The sequence below is a fragment of the Lepidochelys kempii genome, chromosome 10 (assembly GCF_965140285.1).
Source record: "Lepidochelys kempii isolate rLepKem1 chromosome 10, rLepKem1.hap1, whole genome shotgun sequence".
In the NCBI taxonomy this organism is placed as follows: Eukaryota; Metazoa; Chordata; order Testudines; family Cheloniidae; genus Lepidochelys; species Lepidochelys kempii.
This window is the reverse complement of record NC_136389.1, coordinates 34,987,684-35,014,110: the sequence shown is the minus strand read 5'-3', so window position 1 is coordinate 35,014,110 and position 26,427 is coordinate 34,987,684. Positions and strand designations below refer to the sequence as shown.

The 26,427-nt window shown below is 53.8% G+C and overlaps 1 protein-coding gene across 4 annotated transcripts in view; it reads left to right on the top strand.

Moving 5' to 3' along the window:
• Window positions 1–24,972, top strand: part of SBK1 (SH3 domain binding kinase 1) — an 80,622-nt gene extending 55,650 nt beyond the window's left edge. For all 4 annotated transcript variants that reach the window (XM_073362819.2, XM_073362822.2, XM_073362823.2 and 1 more), the window contains 3 exons: window positions 18,560–18,762; window positions 20,196–20,398; window positions 23,605–24,972. In XM_073362819.2, coding sequence (XP_073218920.1) covers window positions 18,560–18,762; window positions 20,196–20,398; window positions 23,605–24,393 — 1,195 coding nt within the window. In that variant the 3' untranslated portion in view covers window positions 24,394–24,972. The remainder of the gene's footprint in view (window positions 1–18,559; window positions 18,763–20,195; window positions 20,399–23,604) is intronic.
• The last annotated feature ends 1,455 nt before the right edge of the window (window positions 24,973–26,427 follow it).

Here is a 26,427-nt window from a genome sequence, read left to right as displayed (position 1 = left end):
CTCGCTCTCCTCCCCCAGCAGGAGATTCAGAAGGGGTATTTGGATAGGGCCAGGTGGCTGGGTCCTGAGACGACCCAAGTTAACACAAACTGTTTTTCAATGAAAAACTCAGATTGGTGACACTGAAACAGTTTGTGGCTTTGTGTTGCTTTCGGCAAGCCTGTTTGTTCAACCCCTCCCCCCCAAAAAACATTCTGACGAAATAGAACCTTTCAGTTTGACTTTTTGTTTTGAGATTTCCTTTTAATTTTATTTTTTAAAAAAATTGCTCAAGAATAAAAAAAAATGTTTTTGACCCAAGTCAATTCCCCCCACCCCTGAATTTTTGATTTGCCAAAATTAAAAAAGAAAAGAAATTGTTTTCAGTTTGACCTCAAATGAATTTTTCTTCCATTTTCCAGAATTGCCAACAAATGACAAAGTCCATTATTTGCCCAGCTCTGCTCAGGACTCCTGTGTTCTGCGCCTACCTCCGCCACTCACAGCGCGACCTTGTGCAAATAATTTCACTTCTGCGACTCAGGAGGTCTCCCGTCTCTAAAACAGGGATAGCGCTCCATACCCCATCGGCGGTTTGGGAGGAATTGTTAACGGTTGGCCCGAGGAAGCATGGGTTTAAGGCAATGCACAGTATTCTAGCAGCCAGGAGTACCCATAGAGTCTGGTTTTCTCTGTGGATTGAGGCTTTATCCTCTGCAGGGCATTTGACACAGTGTTGCTAGTGTCTAAGAACTTGCCAGGAATTTCACAACAGTAAATTGTTGGTCACTTACTCTATTACTTCAATTATTTTTCCCTCTAAACCACTATTCCTCAGATCATTCAAGTGTGAGACTTCAGCTAGGGTTGAGTAAAACCAGGGAAAGCACATTCCTTTTGCACATTAATAACTCAAAACCGGCAGAGCTTCCAAACTGCCCTCCAAAACCCACCCGCAGGCCCCCCGCCTGCAGTCAGGTCCGTGCGGGCGGATTCCTGCCTCACCTGCAAGTGTGTTCAGGCACCCGGGTTAAGCAGTGCAGCTCTGATTGCAGGATTGGGGCCTCAAGCTGCAGCCAAGCTCCGTGCAGTGCTGCAGCACCCGAGGCAGCCTGTGGAGAATGTGACCAATAAGGACCCACAATCAGTGGCAGAGCTAATAGAGGGGGAGGGGGAGGGGCAGCAGCACCGCACTCCCCAGTGGCCTTTAGGTGCATGTGCGGCGCCTTTTCAATCCAACAGGTATAATTGAAAATGGCACCACCAGTGACCCATTGCCCTCCTGCCTGCACCCCTGCTCAAAACCTGGCTCTGCTGCTGCCCACAACGTTGGCCGTCCTCTGACTTGAGGGATGGTTGTGCAGAGCCCGGTTCGCCAGAGTGTTTCAGGGACCAGTCCCGGAAGCAAAGGCCTGCAGGCCCTGGTTGAACTACTGCAGAGCAGCGTCAGTGTTTACGCTGGACCCAGAGGCAAAGATCTAATAGAAGTGTATTTCTCTCCCTTTGGGGGGAGGAAGGGAGGATCAGTTCTGGGCTGCACCTGCGCAAGTCAGTCCAGCAGGCATGGTGCAAAGTCATCTTTGCAGTCAAATTTTGGGCTGCTCTGGGAGTGGGGCCCCCAGTGTACCCTAGCCCTTGTCTACACGCAAACTTGACTGAAAAGCACACCTTTAGTAAACCAGTGCAAGACTGTGTGTAGGTAAGACCTTGATCATCTCTGGGGATTCTCTAAGTTATGGCAGCCTCCCCAGGGCAGCCCATGTGTTCTGGCCTCCACTTTTCCCACTCCTCGCCCCACCCCAACATGACCCCTATACTGAGGCTTGTGGGGGACCAGCCTAGACACCCTAGATCCAGTGAGTTCTCCCCTTGCCCCTTGTGGGTTCTTCACATTTCCTAGTATTTTGGGAATAGCACATAAGAGGTGGAATCTCTCGCCAAACCTGCCAAATGTCATGCATCTAATGTGACACTCGTATGGCGAAGGCTGTGCCGCATTCCTGCAAAACCAATGAACTGTTCACACAATTGCTGTAAGCAGGAGAGAGATGGCATTCTGATTTCATGGGTGGGGGAGAGGGGTAAATATCTCCCCGCGGCTCCTCTGGTCTGTGTCACTGCAGGCACTGCTGCACTCCTGTTCTCTGCCACCAGGGAGCCCATGGTGTGTCCCTTGTCACTTCACTGAGAGCAGCATTGTATCCATCTGCTTGGCCGTCCATCACTGTGGGGAGCGTGGGATTCAAACACCTGGAGAGATAAGCTTTGCAGAATTCGTAGTGAACTTTGTACAGCTCTTGTCTCGTCACCTCTCCACAGACGAAATACCATCGGGGATGCAGAGACAATCCAGAAGCCACCCCGTGTCGCTTGTCCATACTATTTCCTCTTTGCCTTTTCACTGACCTGACAGAGCAAAGCAATGGCGTGCAGGAGACCGGTGTTTTACAACAGAAAATCACTATTATTCACCTGATGGTAGTGCACTAATTGAGATCAGAGCCCCATTGTGCCAGGTGTGGTATAGATACCTAGCGAGAGACAGGCCTTGCCCCAAGGAGCTTACAATCTAAACAGACAAGACCGACAAAAGAAGGACTGTTACCTCTGTTTTACAGATGGGGAAACCGAGGCACAGAGCGAGATTAGGGGGCTTTGCCAGGGTCACACAGAAAGTCAGTGGCAGAGCCAGGAGCTGAATACAGATATGGATCAACCCAATCTTCTCAGAAGAAAAGAAAATTGTGAAGAGAGGAGGCTGGTGGGAGAGAAAAAGAAACAAAAGGAATGCCTGTGAATTCTTTGCTCTCCCCTCAGTTTTCTGTTCCAGCATGACTCTGAGTCTTTGCTGAGAGATAAGACAGTTCAAACACAGCTAAAGCAGCCAGCCAGTTTATGTTCATTAGTGCTGGGCAGTCCAAAGAGCAAGCATCAACAGTATTTCTGTATTAAGGTTCCTGCTTGTCAGATCTGAACTTCAGTGTGTTTAGATCATTGGTGTTTATCACCTTGGAGCGGTATATACCCTCTTCCCCTGGCCTCAAGGCCCTGGCATGGCAGCTGCTATCTTTCCACCCCAGTGGAGACTGGGCATGGCTGTATAGTGAACATGCAACGTAATGGCTGCCCCTTGGCCAGCATGCTGGGGGTTGAACCAGGGATTGCCGAAGTAAAAAGGGCTAGTTGCTAAAGGTCTCCAGCTGGAGACTCAGATCCTCTGTAAGTCAGACACTGAGGTGGACTGTAACACACTCTGACCAGCGTGTGACACCAGCACCACTGCTTCATCTGGCATGCCCACGCTCAATAAAACACGACACTTCACCTGCGTCTCAGGATCATAGAATCATAGAATATCAGGGTTGGAAGGGACCTCAGGAGGTCATCTAGTCCAACCCCCTGCTCAAAGCAGGACCAATCCCTAACTAAATCATCCCAGGCAGGGCTTTGTCAAGCCTGACCTTAAAAACCTCAAAGGAAGGAGATTCCACCATTTCCCTAGGTAACACATTCTAGTGCTTCACCACCCTCCTAGTGAAAAAGTTTTTCCTAATATCCAGCCTAGACCTCCCCCACTGCAACTTGAGACCATTACTCCTTGTTCTGTCATCTGCCACCACTGAGAACAGTCTAGATCCATCCTCTTTGGAACCGCCCTTCAGGTAGGATCTCAAAGCACTCCTCATGCCTCCACCTGGAGCTGGGAGCCAGTTCCTAGCTCCCCTTCATCCCACCCGACTGGCTGTTCTGGAGCCATGGCCCTGGAGGCTGGACTCCCAGGCCCCACAGCAGCCAATTAGGCAGGTTTCTTTCAGAACCTGGCTTGGTTTGCTAGGTGAGGGAAACGTGGCAGAGCCGGGATTAGAACTCTGAGTGCTCAATGCCCCGCCAGGGTTTAACCACTAGAAGGGACCCCCTGTCTCTGCAGGCAAAGTGGTTATGGGCACTGTCACCTAGGCCATTCCTAGAGCCCAGCCTGAGTGGGACCCGCCCGGGGCCATGCAGAGTTTGGCTAGTTGGAGTCCATGCATGTCAGCAGCCTTGCTCAGACTGTAGCATCCCTATAGCCAGCTAAGGAGGGACCCCAGCCTGAGCTGGCAGTGGTGTGAGACTGTACCGGCTTGGAGAGAGGGGGTTGCACTGGTCCTGGGTCGGGGATGGGGAGATGGACTAAATGCCATGTTGTTATTGCAATAGATTGCCCAGTGTATGTGTGCACTGCTGCCCTCTCCTGGGTGGAATTAGCTGAGCAATGTGGCTTTGCCACATGTGCACTAACAATTAAGGGAGATTCGCCTTCCGCTTTTGCAGCAGGAGGCCCTGAGTTCTCACTTATGTCGCTGACACCGGCTGTGCAGAATAGGATGGGGTCAGCTATGAGGGGGTGAGAGACTGGTTCAGGGCCCTAGCCTAGGCCTCAGGAGACCTGGGTTCAATGCTCTGCTCTGAAACAGACTTCCTATGTGACCGTGGGCAAGTCACTTAGCCTCTTTCTGCCTCAGTTTCCCAGCTGTACAATGGGGATGACTTACCTGCCTCCTAGGGATGTGTGAGGGTAAATCCATTGAAGATTGAGAAGAGTCCAGTTACTATGATGTACAAGTATCTAGACTTGATCCAGGTGAGAAATGAAGAGGCAGGACAACACAGCCCTTGCCTACAGAGATGAGGAGGGATGTGAGGTCCCCAAGGCCTGGGAAAGGTTTCAGTGCTGGGGCTGGTGGAAACGAGTGACCAGACTTGCTGAGAGCCCCCTCTCCCCAGCCCTGTGTGTTTCAGGTGCAGGTGGGCTGCCATGCCAGGCAGAGCATTGTGAACGAGACCCACAGGCTGCATAACTAAATATGCTCCAGATGAGCAGGCTGGGGCTGATTCAAAAAGGCCCAGTTCCTAAGGGAAGCACTTTCCCTCTTGCACAAGGACCAGGCTTTAATATGTAGTGACAAGGAACTGGCAGCTGCTGAGACAAGTGGAGCTATTAACCCTGCCAGCTCTGGTAGCCACCAGCCCTCAGAGGGGAGCGTGGCCCAGCAGGCGCCCTGGCATGCAAGCAGTCAGTGAGGCATGGCCAGGCTGCTTGGGGCCCCAGCAACACACAATGGGTTTGTTGTGCGAGGTAGAAGACTGAAGCCCTTTGTTCCCCCCACGAGCCAGGTCAGCTGTCTTGCTCTCCATTGTCCTGTGGGGCAGATCCCCCTTCCCACTGAATCGCCAAAGGGTGCGACTCTGCAGGGCTTCTGCCATCACTGCAGCCCCTGGCCCCACTCGGCACCCTGCCCACTGCGTGAGCTGAGGTGGGGAGACGTAGGGAGCCCCATGCTGCCTTGCTGAAAGCCAGTGACCTGGGGAACTGCTTGCCAGCGGCTAGCAGGTTAACTCTTTCCTGCTGGCCCTTCCCCCCTGGCAGGCTTCGTTGCCCTTAGCGATGGCAGGCCTGGTGGGGGGTCTGCCACAGATGTGCTGGGGAGTGGGGCTCAGTCCCTCATTTACTCTCTGGCTCCGTGTCCTATTGGTAGAACAGGGATGCTCCCTTTGTCTAGTCTGTTTCGATGGCCAGCTCTGGGCACAGGCTGGCTCACTCTGCACCTGTACAGCACCTTGCGCGAGGGGGCCCCGACCTCAGTCACAGCCCAAGCGATAAATAACGGTGATAACGTTAGTGTAGATAACTGGACTCACTGCTATAGCACCTCCTTGTGGCTGGGCACAGCATAGCAGCTTCATCTTCCTTAGGGCCCCCTGTGACGGGTGCTCAGGGCCTGCTGTGCTCCTCCTCTTCTTGCAGCTTGGCCCTCCAGCCAGGTGGTGTTTAAGCCCCGCCCCTTCTGGCTGGGGTAACAGAGTCCAACCCAACAAGAAGCCTGATGTCCTTACATCAGGTTTTCTGGCCCTGACTCTGGGCCTCACACCCTTCTCCCAGGGTTTTGTCACTGTCATCCCTGTCTCTTGGGGGGATCTCCCAGCTCATTCCTCAGTGACTGATGGGGGAGCCCAGGACCTTTCTCTCCTCTGGATTCCAGCCCAGAGACCCTGAAGCAAGCAGGAAAGGTCTGCCCATATTCAGACCCATCCCTTGCTTTCTCCCTAGGCTTCTGCCCTCCTGAGCCTGGCAGGAGGTCTCTCCAGGGCCTCCATCAGCTCACCCGTCTTGCAGGGCTAGGACTCCCAGAGCTCTCCTGGAATCCCCCCCAACTAAATCCCAGTGGGACATTATGAATTCAGCCCCCTTCTCCCTCCTCAGCCTTGACCTTTCATCCCTCCCGTGGCCCACAGCTGACTGCTTCCAGGCCCCTTTCCATCTTCCCATCCCAGATAATTCCTCCCTCTTCTGTAGCTCTCCATAACTTCCTCTCTTTATGCTCACCCCCAGCTGGGATTCATCAGCCATTGGGGCTGACCCAGCCTCTGGGGCTGGCCAGGTAGCTTCACTGAGCTTCTATTCGTGCTGGTGTGGGCTGGACACCCCGCAGTGTCCACGATTCACAGCAATATAATGGGACCTTCTCACCAGACGTGCCTATGACCACAGCCTGGAGGCACCTGAGGTGCTAGGGTGGCAGTAGACAGTCTAGGGCCTGGCTCAGCCCTCTCTGGGGTGGTCAGTGGTCAGCTGGGTGGGAGCATCCTTAGCAGTGCAGGGATTAATCAGGAGCGAGCTGAGGGCTCAGACAGTGGAGTGTCCTTTCAATGTTACACGTGCCCTGCACTCCAGGCCACTGTCACCAACAGGAGGAGATGCTTCTCCTCATGGGGGCCTTTGCAATGTGGCACTGAATGAGCTGGTGCCACTCCCTCCCCTCAGCTTGTAACCTTTCTCTAGGAGCTCCCTTCCAAGAGCCTCAGAGCACTTTGCAAACAATGAATCCTGCTCCCCTCTGGAGGTAGGTCAGTGTCAATTATCCCCATCACACAGATGGGTAAACTGACGTCCAGAGAATTAAGTGACTTGCCCAAGGTCACCCAGCCAGCCAGCAGCAGAGATGGAGCAGAACCCAGGTCTCCTGGCTCCCAGTCTCCTGCTGTAACTACTAGGTGGCGCTTCCTCTCTTCTTTGCCATGCGACCACTGCTGTTTCCACCATGTGTCCGGGGCAGTAAGAGCCAGCTGTCTTGTGGATGAAGGGAAGCTTTATTGCACCCAGTCCTGGTGTTTCTCGCTGCAGTGTCTCAAAGAGGGCCTGGGTTAGCTGTTAGCAGGATGGTTAGTTTGGGATTTTAAAAAGTGACTAAAGTCCTTCCGGATCACCATCCAGCGACCCTCAATTCTAAAGCTCTGGCTCTGTTAAGCCCATTATTAGCATTAGACCTAACTTTTGGAACTCCCTGCTGCAGGATAGCTCTTAGAACCACTGCTGGGCTGACACTAAGGGCTCATATGTTGCAGGGTGTGTTTGGCTGGGTTTTTGTATTTTTCTTGAAAAATGAAGATTTAGAGAATGTAAAATAGGGCTCTGTAGTGGTGTGAAAACAGCTCTGTGTGAGTGTGACATCCCTGGGATGGGATGGAGCATGAGACATTTCAGGAAGATCAGTTTCATTCCGAGGAAGCTATCTGTAGCCCTATCTCTAGTAGTAAAGGAGAGCATCTTGGATTCATAGATTCCAAGGCCAGAAGGGACCACTATGATCTTCTAATCTGACCTGGGAAAAACAGGCCAGAGAACTACTCCCAAATAATTCCTAGAGCAGATCTTTCAGACAAAGAGCCAGGCTGTGTGGTTACCCTAGCTAGAATGCCCCTGACAAGGGCTCCCAGCCATGTCTGTGGGCACGAGCTGATCACCGGATGGGACCGGCAGAAGTATTCCCCTGGGGTGGAGCATTGCACACTTACGTGCATTATGAGTGTTTAGTGTATTCCTCTGAACTGTCTGGCACTGGCTTCTGTTGAAGACAGGCTGGGCACAGATGGACCATTGGTCTGTACCAGGGTGGTGATTCCTGGAGAGATGGAAACATCCTATTAGATCAGAGCCTCTCCTGCCAATGCAGGATTTTTCCCTACGTGGTATAATTGCTAATGCTTCACCCAGTCTAGTCTGACCTGGACCAAGCCATGGGGTCTCCACCTGTTCCCTTGAAAAGCTTCATAGATCTCAGTTGGGATAGATTCCTGATCTTTAGCCTAAATGTCCCACTGCTTCTCCCTATATGCCTTTGCTCTACTCTCCCCTTCTTGATGTTTGCACCCTCTATTTGTCCCCCTGCTTAGCCATGCGATCCGTGCTTAACTCTCATCAGGCCCTCTAGAACCCGGATGGTTTGTATTGTTGTTCATCAGTTTATCGAGTCTTTCTGATAACCCAGAACCAAACCCAGGATTTCAGGTGAGGTTGTGCCAGGTCCCATTGAGATGGACGGCTATCTACTTGTCCTGGGTGTGCAACCCTAAAATTGCATTGATTGGACACTCCTTTTGCCATAACACTCATGCCTAAATTGCTGTCTGGTATTGCCCCTAGTTCTCTTTCACTGGTCCCGGCTTCCTCCCTCCCATCCAGGATCTTTGACTTTGCACAATTTTAGGATATTCGCTGCATTTTTACAAGTGGGATCACCTGCCCATGGCCTTGATCCCAGGATGGGATCCATGTGGACAGACCCTTGTGTCAGAATGGATTGACTGCGGGATCGGGCCCATGTCAGTAATCTCCCTGGGTCACTGTGTATTATCGACCCTCACTTATGGTCACAGCAACTCCCAGTTCAGTATCAGCTGCAGCTCATCCCTAGAGAGGAAGGATAGGCCAGTGGTAAGGGTAGAAGCCTAAAATGACTCGAAGACCTAGGTTCAATTCCCTGCACTGCTAAAAGCTTTCTCTGTGACCTTGGGCAAGTCACTTAACTGCTCCATGCCTCAGTTTCCCCCTCTGTACAATGGGGACAAGAGGCTTGCCTCACAGGAGTGTTGTGAGGGTAAATACATTAAGGACTGGGAAGAGCTCAGATGTAGTGAGTGCCATGGAAGTGCCTTAGGTATGTAGATTACTGTATGGTGTCAGAGTGTGGCTTGCTGCCAGATTGCCCCCTTGAGGCTGGGCATTGCAAGGCAGTCCGACAGCCTGGTGAATCATTTCTTCTTGTGGCTTGGCCCTCTAGGCAGGTCACATATAGCCCCATGCCTTCTGGGGTAAACCAAGAGTCCAACAAATAATAGACCATCGACCTCTCCTTGGGACATCATCCCGACTCCAGACTCACTCGTCTTTACCCCTGGTATCAGGGGGATGCAAGGGTTGTTACCCTGGTGCCTCACACCCCCCTCAATGGCCTTTCCTGTTCTCTGGCGTCCAGTCTAGGGATCCTTTAATAAGCAGTCAAGGCCTATCTGCGCAGACCCGCACTGCCTCCCGGGACCACTTCCTGCCTCCACCTTTTGCACAGGCTTCGGGCGTATTGGCAGCTCTCTCTCTCCTCAGGCTCACTGCAGAGCTTCGGAGCACTTGCCGCCACCCAGTGGTTCTGCTTCAGGAGAGTTTTCTCTGCTCCCCTGGCAGGCCGGTCCCTGACCCAGCTGGAGTCTTCCTGCTCTCTGCAGGTCCCTCCACTGGCACAGAGAACCCAGGGCCAGCTGCCTTCCCTCCAGCCTGTCTGTCGTCACTGCAATTTTATAGCCCCACGAATCCAAGTCAGCTCTCCTGGGCCAGCCATGGGTGGTCTGTTGCAGTGTAGATGCGCACCCTTAGCTTCCTGCTTTAGCTCGGTTTCTCTCGCTGAGCTACAGCCAGTATCTGTTCTTCTCCCTCCCCCCCCCACCCTCCCAGACTGACTGTCCACAGGCTCTTGTTAATTCCTTCTTGCCCACTGTGGGCTTTGTCCACCCCATAACATATGGTTTATCCCGGGGGCACGGCAGCAGACACCTCCCCACCATCTGTGGTTTTGCTATTTGTTACCCTTGGCTCTTTGCTGCTGTGATAACATAAATCTTGGCCTAGGGCCCTGCAGACCATTTCCCATCTACAAGACACTGTTCATATGCAAGCTAACTGTAATTTATGTTGAGAGATGTTGTGAGCCACTGTATTCACATTTAACTGTATAACAGCAACAGCTTTCCTCTTGCCCAGTGATGTTGGAAATCTGTTGCGAAAGAAAAGCCTTCAGCTTTATCCGGGAGGATCTGTTCTTTGCAAACACCCAGTGCTAGTTGATGCTCATGTTTCCATCCTGCCTTTGGGGTCTGATTGGCCATTGCACTAGTGAGACCATTTACAGCCATGCAGAATCCAAAGTGGATGTGAAGCAGTACTGTTCAGAGTTGGATAGCATTGTCCACCTTCTTGGGGACTACACATGGTGCAAGTCAATAGGGAGGAAGGCCTTGGATGCTTTACTATTTTTTGTTTCATTATTTACTTGAAAGTCAGGTGAGATGTAGGGGCCAGTTATTGTCAGGATCTCTCTTTTTTTTTTTGTTCTGAAGATTGCTACAGCATCTGCTTTTCTGCAGTACTCTGGCACTGCCCTGATTTCTTCCCCCTGCTCTGCACACAGGTTTTGCGCCAGTCTAATTGTGTGTTAGGGGTGTGATTTTTGTTACTGCTATAATTATACTGGTTAAAACTCCCAAGTATGGCTGCAGTTGTACCGGTATAAAACTGCCATTTCTCAATATAATTTATTCCCCTTCCCATGTGGGAATCAGCTATAAGCTCCTTGATACCGATATAAGTGCATCCACACATGGGATTGGTACTACTTGAGCTATATCTGTTTCTAAACTGATATGGTGAAAGCAGTGCAAAAACTGCATATAGACCAAACCCGTCCATTTATTTGTTAATAGCTCTCCATCAGGGCTGCGTGGGGTCTCTACTGCCCTGATATGGACCCAGAGCAGGACTTTGAAGAACCAATGAAGAGACGGTCCCCAGCAATCCATCTCAGGTTTGCTTTAAGAGCAAGTCAGCATTGGTAGGAGACTTTGGACTGGCCATGCAGGATGGATCCATCCAGTGGGGTTTCATGCAGATGTTGGCTTGTTCTCAAGGCTATTTTACAACTGCATGACCTTTGAAGTGGTGCTTAGAAAGTCTTCCCTGCCCCAGCTGTCCATGAGATCCTCTTGTTGCATGGATGCCTCATGGGCTTTCGTATCTTTATATCCCAAGGCTGGCCTCCTATTGCTTGGTTGTGTGGCTGGGACCATGCCAGTTAGATCCAAGTGGCCAGAAGGAAGGGTGGGACTTAATTCCCTTTTGTGTTGGCATCGTTTCTTGAGGTTACCCTGCAGTATGCATGGGGGACTGCTGGGTGCCCAGGTCACCCCAAGGAGTGGCCAGGACAGTTGTGAAATCCTGCTGTCCCATCCCAGTGGGTGATACAATCTAGTGACTGTAATTATGCTGTGGTTGCACTACAGCCACAACACAGTGGGGTGGTATTTATGCTGCAATGACAAGGTAGTTGCCTGTAGTTCTGCTGCACTCGCTGTGCAATCACGCTGTAGCTACACTGTCAAAACAGTGAAGTTATGCATCAGTTCTACAGCAATCCCTGAGGTTCTGTGGTGGTTGTGCTTTGTGTACCTTTCATTATCACCAGTCCCTGTAACTGGAAGGCGGCTGCAACATGACAGAGTAATTCCAGTGTAAACACTATGTAATCAGTGTACCTGGATTCTAAAAATTCATGTATTATGTATGAACAAGTGTAAGGTGGTCACTCATCGCACTCCTTGTGGCCAGGTGTCTCCCCGTGTGGTGCCCCTTGCTGTCGCTCCATTGCTGTGGTGGTCTCTCCTCCACCAGCTTGGCCCTCCAGCCAGGTCACAAGATTTATGTCTGCTCCTTTTGGGGTAACAAGGTTCAACAAATAAAAAGTCCCACAAAGAATTTCTAGACCTTAAGTCGGGGCTCTGTCCCCAGACTCTGGGCTCATGCCACTTTCCCAATGGGTGGTAGGGGAACCCAGGCCCTCCCTTTACACTGGTGTCCAGCCCAAGGATCCTGCAACTGGCAGCCAAGGTCTGCACAGTCCCACTCCTAGATGCTGTTTCCCTGGGCTTCTTTGTACTCAGCCTCTCGCAGGCCTTATTCCCCACAGCTTCTCTGGGTTGGCCCTTCTTTCAAGGCTAGGCTCCCAGGGATTATTCTCCCCCCAGGTTTCCTCCTCACCAGCTGTCTGTTCCCAGACAGTGACTGCAGATTCTCTCCTTGCAGCCCCCTTCTGCTCTCAGCTTCTGGCTTTTTACTAACCCGCCTGCTTCTTCCCAGCTGGTCATCAAGGTCAGTTAAACTTGGCTCCCCCCTCCATGTGCAGCCACATAACATCATTGGCCTCCCAGGCCTCATTAACCCCTTCTGGGTCTGTGCAGGGTACACACCCCATCATGATCAGTAATTAAGTCCTGGGGTTCACTTGACTGTTGTGTGAATGAGTAGCAATGGTAACTAGTCATCAGACAACACAACCACAGCGGGATAACAGTCGCTGTGGGATAACATGGAAGCTCACTATGGAGTGGGGAAAAGCAGGGAAGTGAGAGGTGTAAGATCCTCTCCCCACACCCTTCCCTTCTGTCCCAGTAAAAGTGCTGTCTAGTTCAGCTAGGCTGCTGAAGCTGGAGGTTTGGCTGGAGACAGATGTGCTGAGGTGGATTATAATTGTGGTCAGCTGTGTTCTGGTAATGCCTAGAGGCCTTGGCTTTAGATTGACACCCATTGTGCTTGGCACTGTACACACACATCATTAGGCTTGGGAGTATTAGGTTTTTATCGGTAAATGTCCATTTCACCGTACACACTCAAACCGATTAAGAATATTGCCATGGATAGTAATTGAAATGTACAGAGAGACACAGTAAGAAAAACACAGCTTGAGAACTTATTAGAGTTTGATTGAAGGATATTTATTTTGATATGTGATGTAGACAATGTGTTTTAATGGTCATAAAGCTTTAACTTTTTGAATCTCAACATCTCCTATCATTAATTAATTATTGTCTGACCCCCCCTCCATTTTCCATGACTGTGAAAATGTAAATTGATTTAAAAAAAATTAAATGGTTAAAAATTCGCATCCATGTCATCTGTGGAAAGGATAAAAAAATAAAATTGAATTCTGCCCAGTCTGTATTATGAAAAGACAGCCCTTTCCCCAAAGAGCACTCAGGGGAGAGGTGTCTGGCCACAGTGAGACCTGATGCGCTCCAGCATCCAGTGCTGATGGCTGGGAGTGTCCAGCAGTGGTGAGGGCAGAGCTGAAAGTCATCACAGAGCTACACAGGGCATGTTGGTGCCTGGCGATGGAATCTCACTCAGTTGTTACGGAAGGAGACAGCTTGAACACTTCATTCCACCTCAGTTAACGTCCCCTGCCCCTTTGAGGCGTCTGGGCAGTGGTTTTGGTACTAGGCAGCAGTGGCTGAGTGGCTGCTGAGGTGGAACGGTCTGTGTTTGCCCATTGGGGTCCAGGGTGTCTGCCTCACCTTCACCAAGGCCCTTGGGGGACAGTCCCAGAATGCTGATGTCCCAGAGGGGTGCTCATGCCAACCTGAGGGGTCCAACATCAGTAGACAACCCCAAGTGATCCCACCATGTTTATTATTTAGTATGTGAATTGTAGTTGCTCCTAGGAGCCCTAGTCATGGACCAGGCTCTCCTGGCGCTGGGTGCTGTACATTATTTATTAGATGTATTACAGTGGCACGTAGGAGCCTCCAACGTGGCCCAGGACCCTGTTGTGGCAGGTGCTGCACAAACACAGAACAACCAGCTGATCCCTGCCCCAAAGAGCTGACAGTCTAATCTCAGCATCCAGCCTGAATTTCTTCCCCGCCCACGGCCCTCTGTGCCCTGGGTGATCCTCAGCACCACCTCAAAGCAGCATCAGATCCGGGGAAGAGCAAGAAACAGCCCGGCAAACACCCCAGCATGGTGGTGGTTCCCAAGTCTTGATGCTCTTCCTGTGGAATACCAGTACTTTCCACTGATGTCATCCCCTGGGGGCGAATTGGGCCCCCTGTTTGCCAACTGGACTTGGCCACCTCTTAGCCTCCTCTCGCTCCGCAGAGCTGTAGAATGGCAGGGGCCATACGGTACTATGGCAATCGCAGGCAGCCCAGCCACTTACGCCAAAGTGGCCACTGAGCTTGGGTGCCTGACTTGTGACTGCTTGGGGCCTGATTTCCCAGGGGCTGAGCACCCCCTGCCTCTCCCCTTGACTCTGATGGGAACTGCCAGGAGCTCAGCACCGACGGGAACCAGCCCCTGGTGTCCCAAGTCAGGCGCTCCCAAAAATGGAGGTCACCAAGATCAGTGGCATTTTGGAAAATGTTGGCCTTTCAGCCTTGCCTCGGGAGCTCTGGCTGTCCAGTGCTCTCAAAGGCTCCCCTTTGCACTCCCCAGCGAGAACCCCCACAGCCAGTTTGGGAAATGCGGAATGAGCAGGGCCAGTGCATGAGGGAAAGCCCAGATTCCTCTGCAGCCAGAAGCTGAGCATCTGGGGCAATGTACCCCTGAGTACCCAGCACTTGGGAGCTTGGTACAGCCCCAGTGGGACTTAAATTCCCTTCAGGGCCCTTCAGAGGAAAATGTTGTGGGAGAAGATGAGCAGAGACTCAATCGTCTGCAGCGCTTCTGGACCCGCCCAAGAAGAGAGCAGCTCAAGGGGAAGTGCAGTAGCACACAACTCAAACCAAGGTGCATCCTGCTTCTGTCCCAGGGAGGGAGGGAAGGCAAACCAGGAAGATCTCCCACACATGCGTGGACCCCTCTCTTGCTCACCCCGCTCGGGCATTCTGCAACACACACTCCTCACACACTTAAACACATCCCTCTCACACTCCCCTCTCCGTCCCGGCTCTTGCATTTGTACACACCCGTGCATTCCCTGGCAACCACACACCTCTTTTGAACACCGGCTGTGGAGGACATTAGCTGCAGCGTGTCAGAACATGACTTGGGAGGGGGCATCTCTGTGTTTTCATTTCACTGCCTTCCCTTGCCCAGGTTTCCTTGGTGAAGGGTAGCAACAGGCTCTGGTCACAGTTTGTGTATGCTGGGCTTGTTGCTTGTTACCTCATAGCAGGAACAGCAGGGGCCATGATACTGCGCTCGGGAAGCTGTCTCGGGGCTTGTTTTACTGCAGCGTTGGTTTCTTCTGCCTGAACGCTGCTGTTAACTAAAGTGATTTCCAGAGTGAATTCTGTGCTGTCGATGGGCACCCGGCTGCAGGACAGTCCTGGAGCATGAAACGCTTGGATTATCTTCAGCAGCTGTGCAACTTCTCCTGCAAACCACCCCTGTGCCTGCTGCTAGGGCCAGGCAGTAGCTCCCTCTCCAGTCCTCATTTAACCTTTGGAGACCACCAACAAGAGGGCAATCAGTGGTGTTTTTGTGATATGGGAGGAAGTGCCAGAGACCCCTCCTCAACCATTTCATGGGATAAGCACATATCTGGGCTGGATTTGAACCAGTAACCCAGTAGTGAAAAATTCGACAGCCCATTACCAGATCCCTCAACCAGCCAGCAAACTGAGAAAGCAGCTTTGTCACACTGTATAAGGATGGGCCATGAGCTACACAGCTGGCCCCGCAGGGGCTGATTGATGTCTCCTGTAGCAACAGTAGCATAGTATGTGTGGAGGGGGCAGGTCCGGGGGAGGGGGCACAGACTATTTTCCTTTAGAGGAAGTACACCATGGCATCCAAAGGCTGCCGCACATCAACACTAGTCCTTGCTACACTCAAGCTGGTGAGAGAATCATTGTAGGGGATTATTTAATGCTGTGAGGCAGGATGGCCTAGTGGTGTGAGCACAGGCCTGGAAGCTGGGCGATCTGGTTCTCTGCCTCACCCTTGCTGTGTGAATCCAGGCAGTTTACATCACCGTTCTGTGCCTCGGTGTTCCCATGTGCAGAATGGGGATAAAAGATCCCATCCTGCTTTGGAAGGGTGATGTGAGGCTTAATTAGTGTCTCTTTGTCCGGTGCTGTGAGATCATAGATGGTACCAGCTGTCCTAGGGGAATGGATTGGGTTGGAGGCAGCTCTCTACATAATCAGGTCCTATCTTTCTGTGAATGAAAACCCATTGGCATAGCAGGGGGGGTTGCTCTTTAAAGCTCCAAGCACCAGCTGGCCTTCATTGTGCATTTGCTGCTGCGCAAAAGCTCTCCGTTTATAACCCAGGATCTCCTGGATTTCAGATCCTGGCCAGCTCCAACCGCCCCCCCTCAGAAATTGTCTGGGCCTGCACTCGCCAATCCTTGCCCTTCTGTGCCAGCTGAGGTGCCCAGAATCCCCCCAGCCAGGTCTGACTTGCTTTCAGAGCACAAATGCTGCTAGTGTCGCGGGGATAACTCACAGCATCTTGTTTTTTGCTGTGTGCTGCTGGCATCTGGATCCTCTCTGCAGGGGTGAGGGTAATGCTGTGTTGTGGGAAGGCTAAAGACCTGGCAACAACAGCTAACTCAAATGACAAGCAGCAGAGCTGTAACTTTCTCCTGGTGCCTAGATCCTCTGGTACGTGGGCCCCTGACAAATCCACCTTGCTGGCCTGCCCTCCCGCCCCAGCGCCGGGCGACTTCCCCCCGGCCCCAGCAGAGATTGTATAGCAAATGCTAGAATGATACTTAGCTCTTCTTCCACACACAGATCTCGTGCTCGGGACATATAATTCCCCCTTCACCAGCTGGGGAAGTGAGGTGAGGAGACGTGCCCGAGGTCATGCAGCCAGTCCGTGGCAGTGAGGAACACAGCTCAGGCCCCTTCAGCCCCACTCCAGCGAGCTTTCCCCTGGAACAGGGTGTCAGAGCCTGAGCCCATATGGCTACACAGCTCTTTCTAGTGCCACTGCACAGGCCTGAAAACCTGGGCTCTGAAACTCTCTGTTGTAGGCTTCTCCTTGCTTTACAGCCATACCCTGTTTGGGTGGAGAACCGAGACAAAGAGGGGTCAAAGAACGTTCCCAAGGTCACACAGGGAGCCCATGGCAGGGCATGGAATTGAACCTCAATCTCCTGAGACCCAGTGCCAGACCTTAGCCACAAGAGCATCCATTCTGCTGGACAAGAGCATGGGTGTGGGCATGCTCCACTGCCCCCTGCAGGATGGAATCATATGTGCTCAGACAGCTGCTCACGGAAGGCTGCCCTTAGTAAAGATGCTCCTCTGGTGCTAACACCAATGCCTTTCCAAACAGCCTTATTGTGGTGTCCCAACATTCACTGTTTGGTAAGTAGCCACCTCTTCCTCCTTGCTCTCTGTCCCACCTCAGCACAATGAGGGTGACCTCAATCAGATTCTGAAGCAGAGCATTGTGGGTGATGCTATGGAAATCCCCAGCCAGCTGAGACATTGCCACGGTTGAGTTCCTGCTCTCCCCTCTGCGAACAAGCTCTCCCTGACCCTCTGAGTTCCCTGCTGCCTATAGCACGGCTCACAGCCAGCCCCAGAGAGGGGCAGATGTGTGCAGAGTTGTACCAAGTCTGGCAGACCCCAGGAGAAAGCCCTGTCACAGGGCGCTTGCAACGTAGTCCACACTTCCAAACATAGCCAGGGACATGGTCCCTGCCCTGGGGAGCTGACAAACTGAAAAGCTGAGGGGAAAGGGAAAGGGGTGTAACATGCAGGCCCAGTGATCGCATGGACAGTCACTTGTGCTTGGGAGCTCTATAAAGTCATACACACTGAGCTCTTTGGGGGCAGGGACCACTGCTTTGCTCTGTGTTTGTACAGCACCTAGCACAATGGAGCCAGGGCTCCTTGGTGCTACCGTAATACCCCTAATAAATAATGTACAGTGTCTAGCACAATAGGGCCAGGGCTCCTTGGTGCTAACATAATATCCCTAATAAATAATGTACAGCACCTAGCACAATACACATCATATTAACAAGAATACCTAAATTACATGCCCAGGTGCGCACACACACACACACACACACTTCAGCCCTCCTGTGCCCCCCACCTGCCTGGAATTCCCTGCATCAGTCCTGGAGTCCTGACTCCTCTCCCAGTGCTTGACCTTTCCTTCTATGGAGGGGAGCAGCTGACTCACGAGGTGGATAAGTGCACTGGATATTGGCTACAGCCACAGCAGGCCTTGTGGGAGGGAGGGGGTTGTTGGGGGGATTTAAAGAAGCCAGCCAGCCTGGATTGGGGGGTGGGGGCTCCATGTATAGGGGGGGGCCTGGAAGGCAGCACGGCCACGGGGGTTGCAGACAAAGAGGGCAATGGGGCATCATGGACAGAGCTGATGAGATGGAGCCTGGGCAGATGAGCAGGGAGGGCAGAGCTCTGGAGCTGGCGATGGAGAAGGGGAGCCAGCAAAGGATTAGAGGAATGAGAGTGATGGCAAAGATCAGGACTGACATGGAGAGAGTGGGTGGGAATTTAGACTGATGACAGGAGGGGCTGTTTCTGTACAACATGGGTGGGGAATTATCCAGCACAGTGGGTCTCTGTGCTCCTGCAGGGGCAGCCCTCCCCAGGCCCCAAAGAACTCCCCTAGTGGTTCATGAGGCTCCCCTCTGCCCAGCGCCACACAGGACAGCGGGTGCCAGGCAGTGTGTGTGGCAGGCCCACAGGCGTGGCAACATATGGCGATGCCCCTGACCACGTCTCTGCCTTGCAGTGCGACGATGAGTGCTGGCTCGATCGAGCAGGAGCCGTCGCGCAAGCTGGCCTGCTGCGGAGTGCCCCTGATCACCGAGGACATGCAGTCGCTGGCCATCCGCACCCTCTCCGGCTCTGACATCAACAAGCACTATGACCTCATCCGCGAGCTCGGCAAGGGCACCTACGGCAAGGTGGACCTGGTGTCCCACAAAAGCACAGGTGAGGCCAGCTCGGCTCCTAGTGGCCAGGCCTGGGCATTTGGGCAGGCAGGGCTTGTTGGTAGCTTGGCGAGCCACGGGCTGGGAGCGGCTGGACGGAGAGGGGAGACACGGCTGGAGTGGAGGAACTGAGCAGCCATCTGAAATTCAGCCCAGACCTGTTAGCAGGTCAGGGAGTACAAGGATTCTTGTCCCTCCTGTTTGGCTTGGCGCCTGTCTGCTGCAGGCTGACTGATGCCCACTGGGAGTGGCTCACCTCGGGATATTTCCAGCCATGCCAGCTGCAGGAAGTGTCAGGCTCCTGTACCCCAGCTTAGGTTCAGCTCATGGGGGAGTGAGGAGTTGCTCAGACAGGGACCCCTGAAGCAGGCTGGGTCTCGACTCGTTATTGCCACATCCCCAATCTAAGTCAAAGGGTATTGCTTGCAGAAATTGTACTGGCATGAGGGGTGCACTCCCCAACCTCCAGCCAGGGGGCATCCAGCTACTGGGAGAGTAGCAAGTATGGCCTGTTGCTTGCCTCTTACCAGGGCCTGTGGCCACAGGGATCCGCTCTGTGTGCCATTCCACTGGCTTTTCCCTGACACACCCACAGTCCTCTGTCTCTGGTGAGCTGACAGGATAGGCATGAAGGTCTCCATGGTGGGCTGATGCTGGGGCGGTTCCTTCTGTACAGCTCCCAGTGGACCAGGCTTGCTGCTCTGAGGCTGTTCTGTAGTTCTGGGTTGGGAGGGCAAAGCCCTTTGGGGAGGATGCCAGGTGCTCCTGTTAGTGTCCCTGCTCAGCTACTGGCCCCAGCCCCAGCAGAGCTGGTCAGGAATTTTTCAATGAAATGGTTTTCATCCAAATGGACACGTTTCCTGGGAAAGGGGCGTCGTCAATGAACTTCTCCACTCAAAACATTTTTGAAAAAAGAGTGTCAAACTCAACATGGAAAATTCTACCTTTCTGGTTCAAAACAACTTTTTGTTTAGAAATTTAAGCTAACAAGAGTTAAAAAGGTCTTGAAAAAATTGACAAAATGGGAATGAAACGATTCCACTGACCCGAATCAATTTTTTCCCCCCAGACTTTCAGTTTGAACATTTTTTTGAGATTTCAACTCTTTGTTCTGATTTGGGATGGGAACATTTTTTAAAATCTTGAAAACGGACAGGAAAATCTCAGTCCTTGTGCTCAAAGACCAGTGTCTCCTGCCCAGGCCTCTCCAGAGGTCCAGTGGGTGTGGGCCAGGCCATGACAAGCGCCACGTAGAGCTGGGTTGGTAGGGAGAGCAGCACCTGCTGGGACCTCACTGCTTGGATGGGTGGGGCCTGAGTCGGGGACCATGAATTTGGGAGCTCTTGTGGGAGCGTTGTGTCCCCCCCAAACTCCTCACTGGTCTGGGGGGAGCCCTATGTTGCTGAGCCTTCTCCTGAGCCTTTTCCCCTGTAGGCACAAAAATGGCGCTGAAGTTCGTGAACAAGAGCAAGACGAAGCTGAAGAACTTCCTGCGGGAGTTCAGCATCACCAACACGCTCTCCTCCAGCCCCTTCATCATCAAGGTCTTCGACGTGGTCTTTGAGACTGAGGATTGCTATGTCTTCGCTCAGGAGTATGCGCCTGGCGGGGACCTCTTTGACATAATTCCGCCACAGGTACCAGCTAGGAAGCTTCCCTAGGCTACCTCTCTCCTGCCCCCGTGGAGTCTGAGCTTTAACACCCATGGCCCTCAACTGGGGCTGCCCCAGCTCCCCTGCACAACAGACCCCTTTCCTACACGAGAAGACCACCTTCTCCATTGACCCCCATCCTACCTCTGCTACTCAGAGACCTAAAGGCAGACTCTGTCCTCCAGCTGTGATCTCATGTGCTAAGCAAGGGTGCTGACTGGAGCCAGCAGATCAGGCTCAGGCCTGGCGGGTGCCTGAGTGCAATACTGCCACAGGAAAGCCCTGACATTCCCGTCTGAGAGCACCTGGGCCTGGTTCTCCTCTTGCTAGCACCTTGTGGATCCTTTCTACTTGGGCAAGGTGAGAGTGAGTGGAGAGTTCTGAATTGGGAGCATCCCGAGTGTTAGTGGCTCCCGCATATACAGGGTGTTCAGTAGGTGGCACTCTTGCCCCCGACTCTGCAATCAGACCTCACCCCTGGGGGCAGCATGCCTTCAGATGAGACAAAGCTGAGCCCCTGGCCACTTGTGTCCTGTTAATGAGCCTGTAGCAATTTTCACAAGAGCAGGGCTGTTAAATACTAACTGGGGTCACTACAACCTTCCTGCTTATGCTTGCCCTGCAGTTGCAACTGGGTGCATTATGCATCACTTCCTGTCCTAAACCCTTGCCTAATGATGCTGTGCGCTGTTAAACTGCTGGCATGTCCCACCCCAGAGGGGGCTGCATTTCAGTGGCAGGTGAAGTGGTTTGCAAAGTGCTTTGGGATCCTGAAAGGTGCTAGATGAAGATAAGAAATTAATGACTATGATTCATTATCCTTATGAAAGTAGGGAGGGTTCAACAGTGACCAGGGGTTCATAGCCACCTCCTGGGGCGAGCTAGCCCAATGGCACATATAGTACTGCTTGCTCTGATCATAAAACATTTCCCCTCTCTGCACTGAAGGAACAAGGCATGGGGGGGAGGAGGAATAAGCAGACAGAACTGAGAGAGAACCAAGGAGAAAGGATGACCAAAGAGTAGAAAGAGATCTCCCCAAATATAATTAGACATAATTGAATTGGAAGTGTAATGAAATCGTAATGTAAAGCAAATAAAGGAAAATGTGATTATACAGCTTCAGCAGGTGCTTTAGCAAAGACAAGAGACAGGGTGTATGTGTGGGGGAGGGGCAGGGGAGGGAAGTGAGTCCTTGAAATGCCCTCTCCTTTGTGACCCAGGAAATTCTAGCCCCTGTGTGCCCCTCACCAGTCTGACCTTTGGAAGGCTGGCATTGGTGTCTGCAGTTGGCCCAGGGATTCAGACTAGCCTGGGTTCTGGCTAAGATCTCCCCTGGGGGATGCATTCTGGACTGGTTCCACCAGGCCTGCACTGGTCTCCAAGGTAGTGGTGAGCGGTAAGGACCTTGCCCCCTGGAGAAGAAGGACAACTGTATCCCCACCCCTGCTGAACTCAACAGCCCTGCCCAAGTGGCTGGCAGTTCTTAACCAGCCACCTGATCACCTCTCAAGCCCTTGGTGTGTGGGAGGGAGGGAAACAGTTTGTTGGCTGCCATTTCAGGATGATGATGGTTTCCAAATTTCCACCCAGCTTCTGCATTGCACATGGATAGGGACCCAAGGCAATGCTCATCAGAGACACTAGAGGTAGAGAAGGCCTTTTAAGTCACCTAGTCCATCCCCTCCCGACCCAGTGGCCAGTGTAGGGTTGTTCTCCAGGACCTTGGCCCCCCGGACCTCTCTGCCTTAGATATTTCTCCTGAAGCTCAGCCTAGACTTCCCTTTTGTCAGTCTCCTCCCTCTTACCCTGTCCAACCCCAGAGCACCCTAAGCAATTCCTCTGCCTGCTCCCACATGAACACCATGACCTCCTCTCCTCCCTTTCACACTGCCTTGGCCAAGCACCCTTCATATCTCTTCCTCAGCCAGCCCTTCCAGCTCCATCAGTCTTCTCAGCCAGCTTCCTCCGGGCCCAGGGGATGCTCAACCCCGGCTCCACCCCAGACCCTGCTCCCACCCCACCCCTTCCCCCAAGCCTCCACCCCCACCCCGCCTCTTCCCGCCCCTACCCCTTCCCCGCCTCTTCCCACACAGTTCTGCCTCCTCCCTCCAGCGTGCCCCATCCCTACTCCACCCTCTCCCTCCCAGCGCCTCCTGCACGATGCGATTCAGTGAAACAGATGATTGCGGCAGGCAGGAGGCACTGGGAGGGAGGGGGAGGCGCTGATGGGTGGGGCAGCAGGCAGGTGGGAGGCGCTGTGAGGGGGAGCTGGCTGCCAGTGGGTGCTGAGCACCCACTAATTTTTTTCCATGGATGTTCCAGCCTTGGAGAACGCATGGAGTCGACGCCTCTGCCTCCTCCCAGGGTGTCGTGGTCTGTTGGAGATTAACAGGCACTAGAGAGAGACCCGAGAGGAGGAGAAGCTGAGGTGGATCTCCACTCATTTGCACTGGACTTGGCCTCTCTCAGGGAGAAGGTCCTCAACTGAGATCCTGCTGCCAATTGACTTCTGGGTCCAGCCCTGGGAGCAGGGGACCTTACCTGGGATTGGGGGGTGACAGTGGATGGGGGATGTGCCTGTAGAGGAGAGCCACAGCTCCATGTCACGGAGCAGGGAGGCTGAGCAGAATGTCCATGGTGCGGCCAGGTCTGGGCAGCTCGTTACCAGATACTGACCAGAGAAGAGCCACAAAGCTGTTTGGGGGGCAGGAAGGGCCCACTCTGGGACAGACCTCGGGGCGGGCAGTCATCCCCGCAGCGACCAGGAGCATGGGCATGTGCCATTTTGGAGTGACACACTTCCATCTGTGCGAGGCCACGTGGAGGCCTGGGGAAGGAGGAGGTTAAGCACTGATAAAGGAATTATAGTAGGACCTCCTTAATTCAAGCTCCTAAGGGGAGAGTCTTTGTGTGACCTGAAATGTGCCAACAGGACGTGTCTGTGACGGGGCCCATACACCTTGTGAGGAGCCTGGCAGTCAGGGACAGTCCCCAGGAGAGCCAACCTGCTGTTAATCCATTCGCTTCTGTAGTTCTGTGGCTAAACCCCCAGTGCCTGCCTGTCCAACTCCACATGTGCTGGAGATCAGGCTGGGCCCCTGGGTCGCAGCAGTGATGTGGAAATGCCCCTCCCCCCCGGCACCCCCATCCCCGTGCCCATTGCTAATGCACTGTGTCTGCCCTTGCAGGTGGGCCTCCCTGAGGACATGGTGAAGCGCTGTGTGCAGCAGCTGGGCCTGGCCCTGGACTATGTGCACAGCAAGAACCTGGTGCACCGGGACATCAAGCCGGAGAACGTGCTGCTCTTTGACCGCGACTGCCGCCGGGTCAAGCTGGCCGATTTCGGCATGACCCGCAAGGTGGGCTGCCGGGTGAAGCGCATCAGCGGCACCATACCCTACACGGCGCCCGAGGTATGCCAGGCCGGCCGGGCCGAGGGCTTCGCGGTGGACACCAGCATCGACGTGTGGGCCTTCGGGGTGCTCATCTTCTGCGTCCTGACCGGCAACTTCCCCTGGGAGGCAGCCGCTGCCTCGGACACCTTCTTTGAGGAATTTGTGCGGTGGCAGAAGGGGCGCCTGGCAGGCCTGCCGTCCCAATGGCGGCGCTTCACAGACAATGCCCTGCGCATGTTCCAGCGCCTTCTGGCCCTGGACCCCGAGAAGCGCTGCCCCGTCAAGGAGGTCTTCTACTTCATCAAGTACGACCTGATGTCGGAGGTGCGCCGCCGGCCCTCCTACCGCTCCCGCAAGCATGCCGGAGATAAGCTCTCCGCCGGCCCCCATCGCCATGAGACGCCCAGCTCCTGCACCCCCACCCCGCTCAAGAGAACCATCCTGACGGAAGGCAGCGGCCCCCGGCTCTCCACCTCCGAGCCAGGCCTGTCCTCCCCGGGGGGAGCTAGCCGGACGGACGGGCGGCAGGACAAAGGCAAAGGGCAGATGGTCCTGGCCACAGCAATAGAAATTTGTGTCTGATGAGGGCTCAGCGGGAATGAGGGGGCAGCTGGTCATCATGACACTGCTCCGCTCTGTACAGCCTGCAACGATGATGTCAACACCCCTGCCTCCCCGCCCCACTGGCGAATGGGGTTCAGGGGGGAGGGGATTCCTTTTTTGTGTGAAAAGGGACCAGGAGCCATGTCTCCCGAAGCAAAAAATACTCACACTGCTAGTACTCACTGATACTGAGGCTGCGACGTATAGCTAACCCCTGGAGGAAAGGCCAGAGTGCAGACATAGAGCCAGGCAGAAAGGCCCCGGCTTGGCGGCTGGGAAGGACCCTGTGTGGCATGGTGGCCCCTCCCCCTCACGTCTTCCATGATTGGGCTGGGGGCTGCTTCCCCGGGCACTCTGCACTGCGCCCCCCCTTTGTCAGTGGGGCATGGGAGGAGCGCTGAGGCTCTTCCCATTGTTGGGGGTGGGCAGGGACTTTCACAGGGATGATAGCGGGAAGACACAGGGGTGCGGGAAGGAGGGAATCGGCACCCAGTCTTGGACAAACGGATGGGTGACCATCTTGTGAGCAGCAGGGGCTCAGCAGGGATGTCACAGCCATCGGGCGTGTGGGTGGGGTGGGGGGTAGGATGGGGTGGGGGGTGGTTTGTAGTTAATAAGCAACAAGGCTGCAGCAGGCGTGTGGTTCTGGGGGTCACCGGGAACCCCTATCACTGTCAAGGCTTGATATGCGAACTGGTGCATTGTTCCCTGGGGCAGGGTGGGTGCTGGGGCTCTGAGCAGGGCTCTTGCTACAGGATACCGGTAAGAGAGCATGGGGCCAGCACTGTCCAGTGGGCACTGCAGCAGCGTTGCCCTCCAGAGCTGCCCGCTGTCGCTCTTTCGTTGGCTCTTCGTGTCTGTGCTCAGGCCCGGGGGCCCTCCTGTGATTTCCCTGGGGGGGAGGGGCGGGGGGGCTGGCAGGGTGGACTCGTGGGGTTTGAGTGGAAGGCTCATGAGCCCAGTCTGTGGAGGAGGCCTTTGGAGAGATTGTGGGGAGCAGCATGCACCAGCCTGTTTAATACCAAGCAGGCTGGGGTCTGCCCCTTTTGCCTCATCCCTGTCCCCCACTGCTATCCTGCTTGGAGGGTGGCCTGTGATGGGGAGCAGGAGATAAAGAGGAAACCAATAAGCCTGGTTGAGCCACTGACCCTGTCTGTAAAGGGGGTGTTCTCAGGGCCAGTTCTCTGACAGCCTGAGCCCAGCCATGCCCAGGGCACTTCCCCCAGGGGTGGGGACTCGGGCAGCCCCAGCTCCTGCTGGTCCCCTCCTTGCTGAGGGATCCTGAGGGAATGCCTCTCCCTGCCAGTGGGGGAAGCAAGTGCTAAATGTAGCAAATGTCGGTGTGTTCCATGTGTCACTGTGTGTCGGGCCGGCTGGGCCCGGCTGTTGTCACCATCACCCTTCCCAGGGAACAGCCTCTCCCTGTCCCTGACCCCAGTGGGTCAGCTGGGCACTGGGACCCATATGGGGAGCAAGGGGGCATAGAGCATGATGTCTTGTGAGGAGCAGAGATCTAACCCATTTGGTTTTAACTGGAGGGACGTGGGCAGCAGGAGAGCCGCCATCAGGCTCCGGATCCCCTGCTCCGTGGGGTTTCTTGTGGCTGCAGTGGTTAGAAAGGCTCTCATCAGCATGCAGTGCCAGGCCATATGGGGCTGGGGCTTGGATGGCAGGGGCCTGGGAAGGGATGCTCACAGATACCCCTGATGAGCTTGGCCTGGCACCTGCTTCCTGGGCTGGACGGCTCTTGCTTGCTGTCAATGGGACTCCCTGGGGAGGAGGTGCATGCTGGTGGAAGGCGCAGGAGACAGGTGAGGTCAGCCTGAAAAAACCAGCTGGCGGGGTTGCCCAAGGCAAACCAGTAGGCATTGGCGTGGGGGTTGGCACAGCACCCACTGCTTAGATGGATGCATTGGAGCCAAACCCCAAGTGGTGGCCAGAAAGGAAAGCTATTAACTGCCCGCAAAGTCTGGCCAGTTGCCACGACAAGCTGAAGGCAACAGAGGGTGCTGG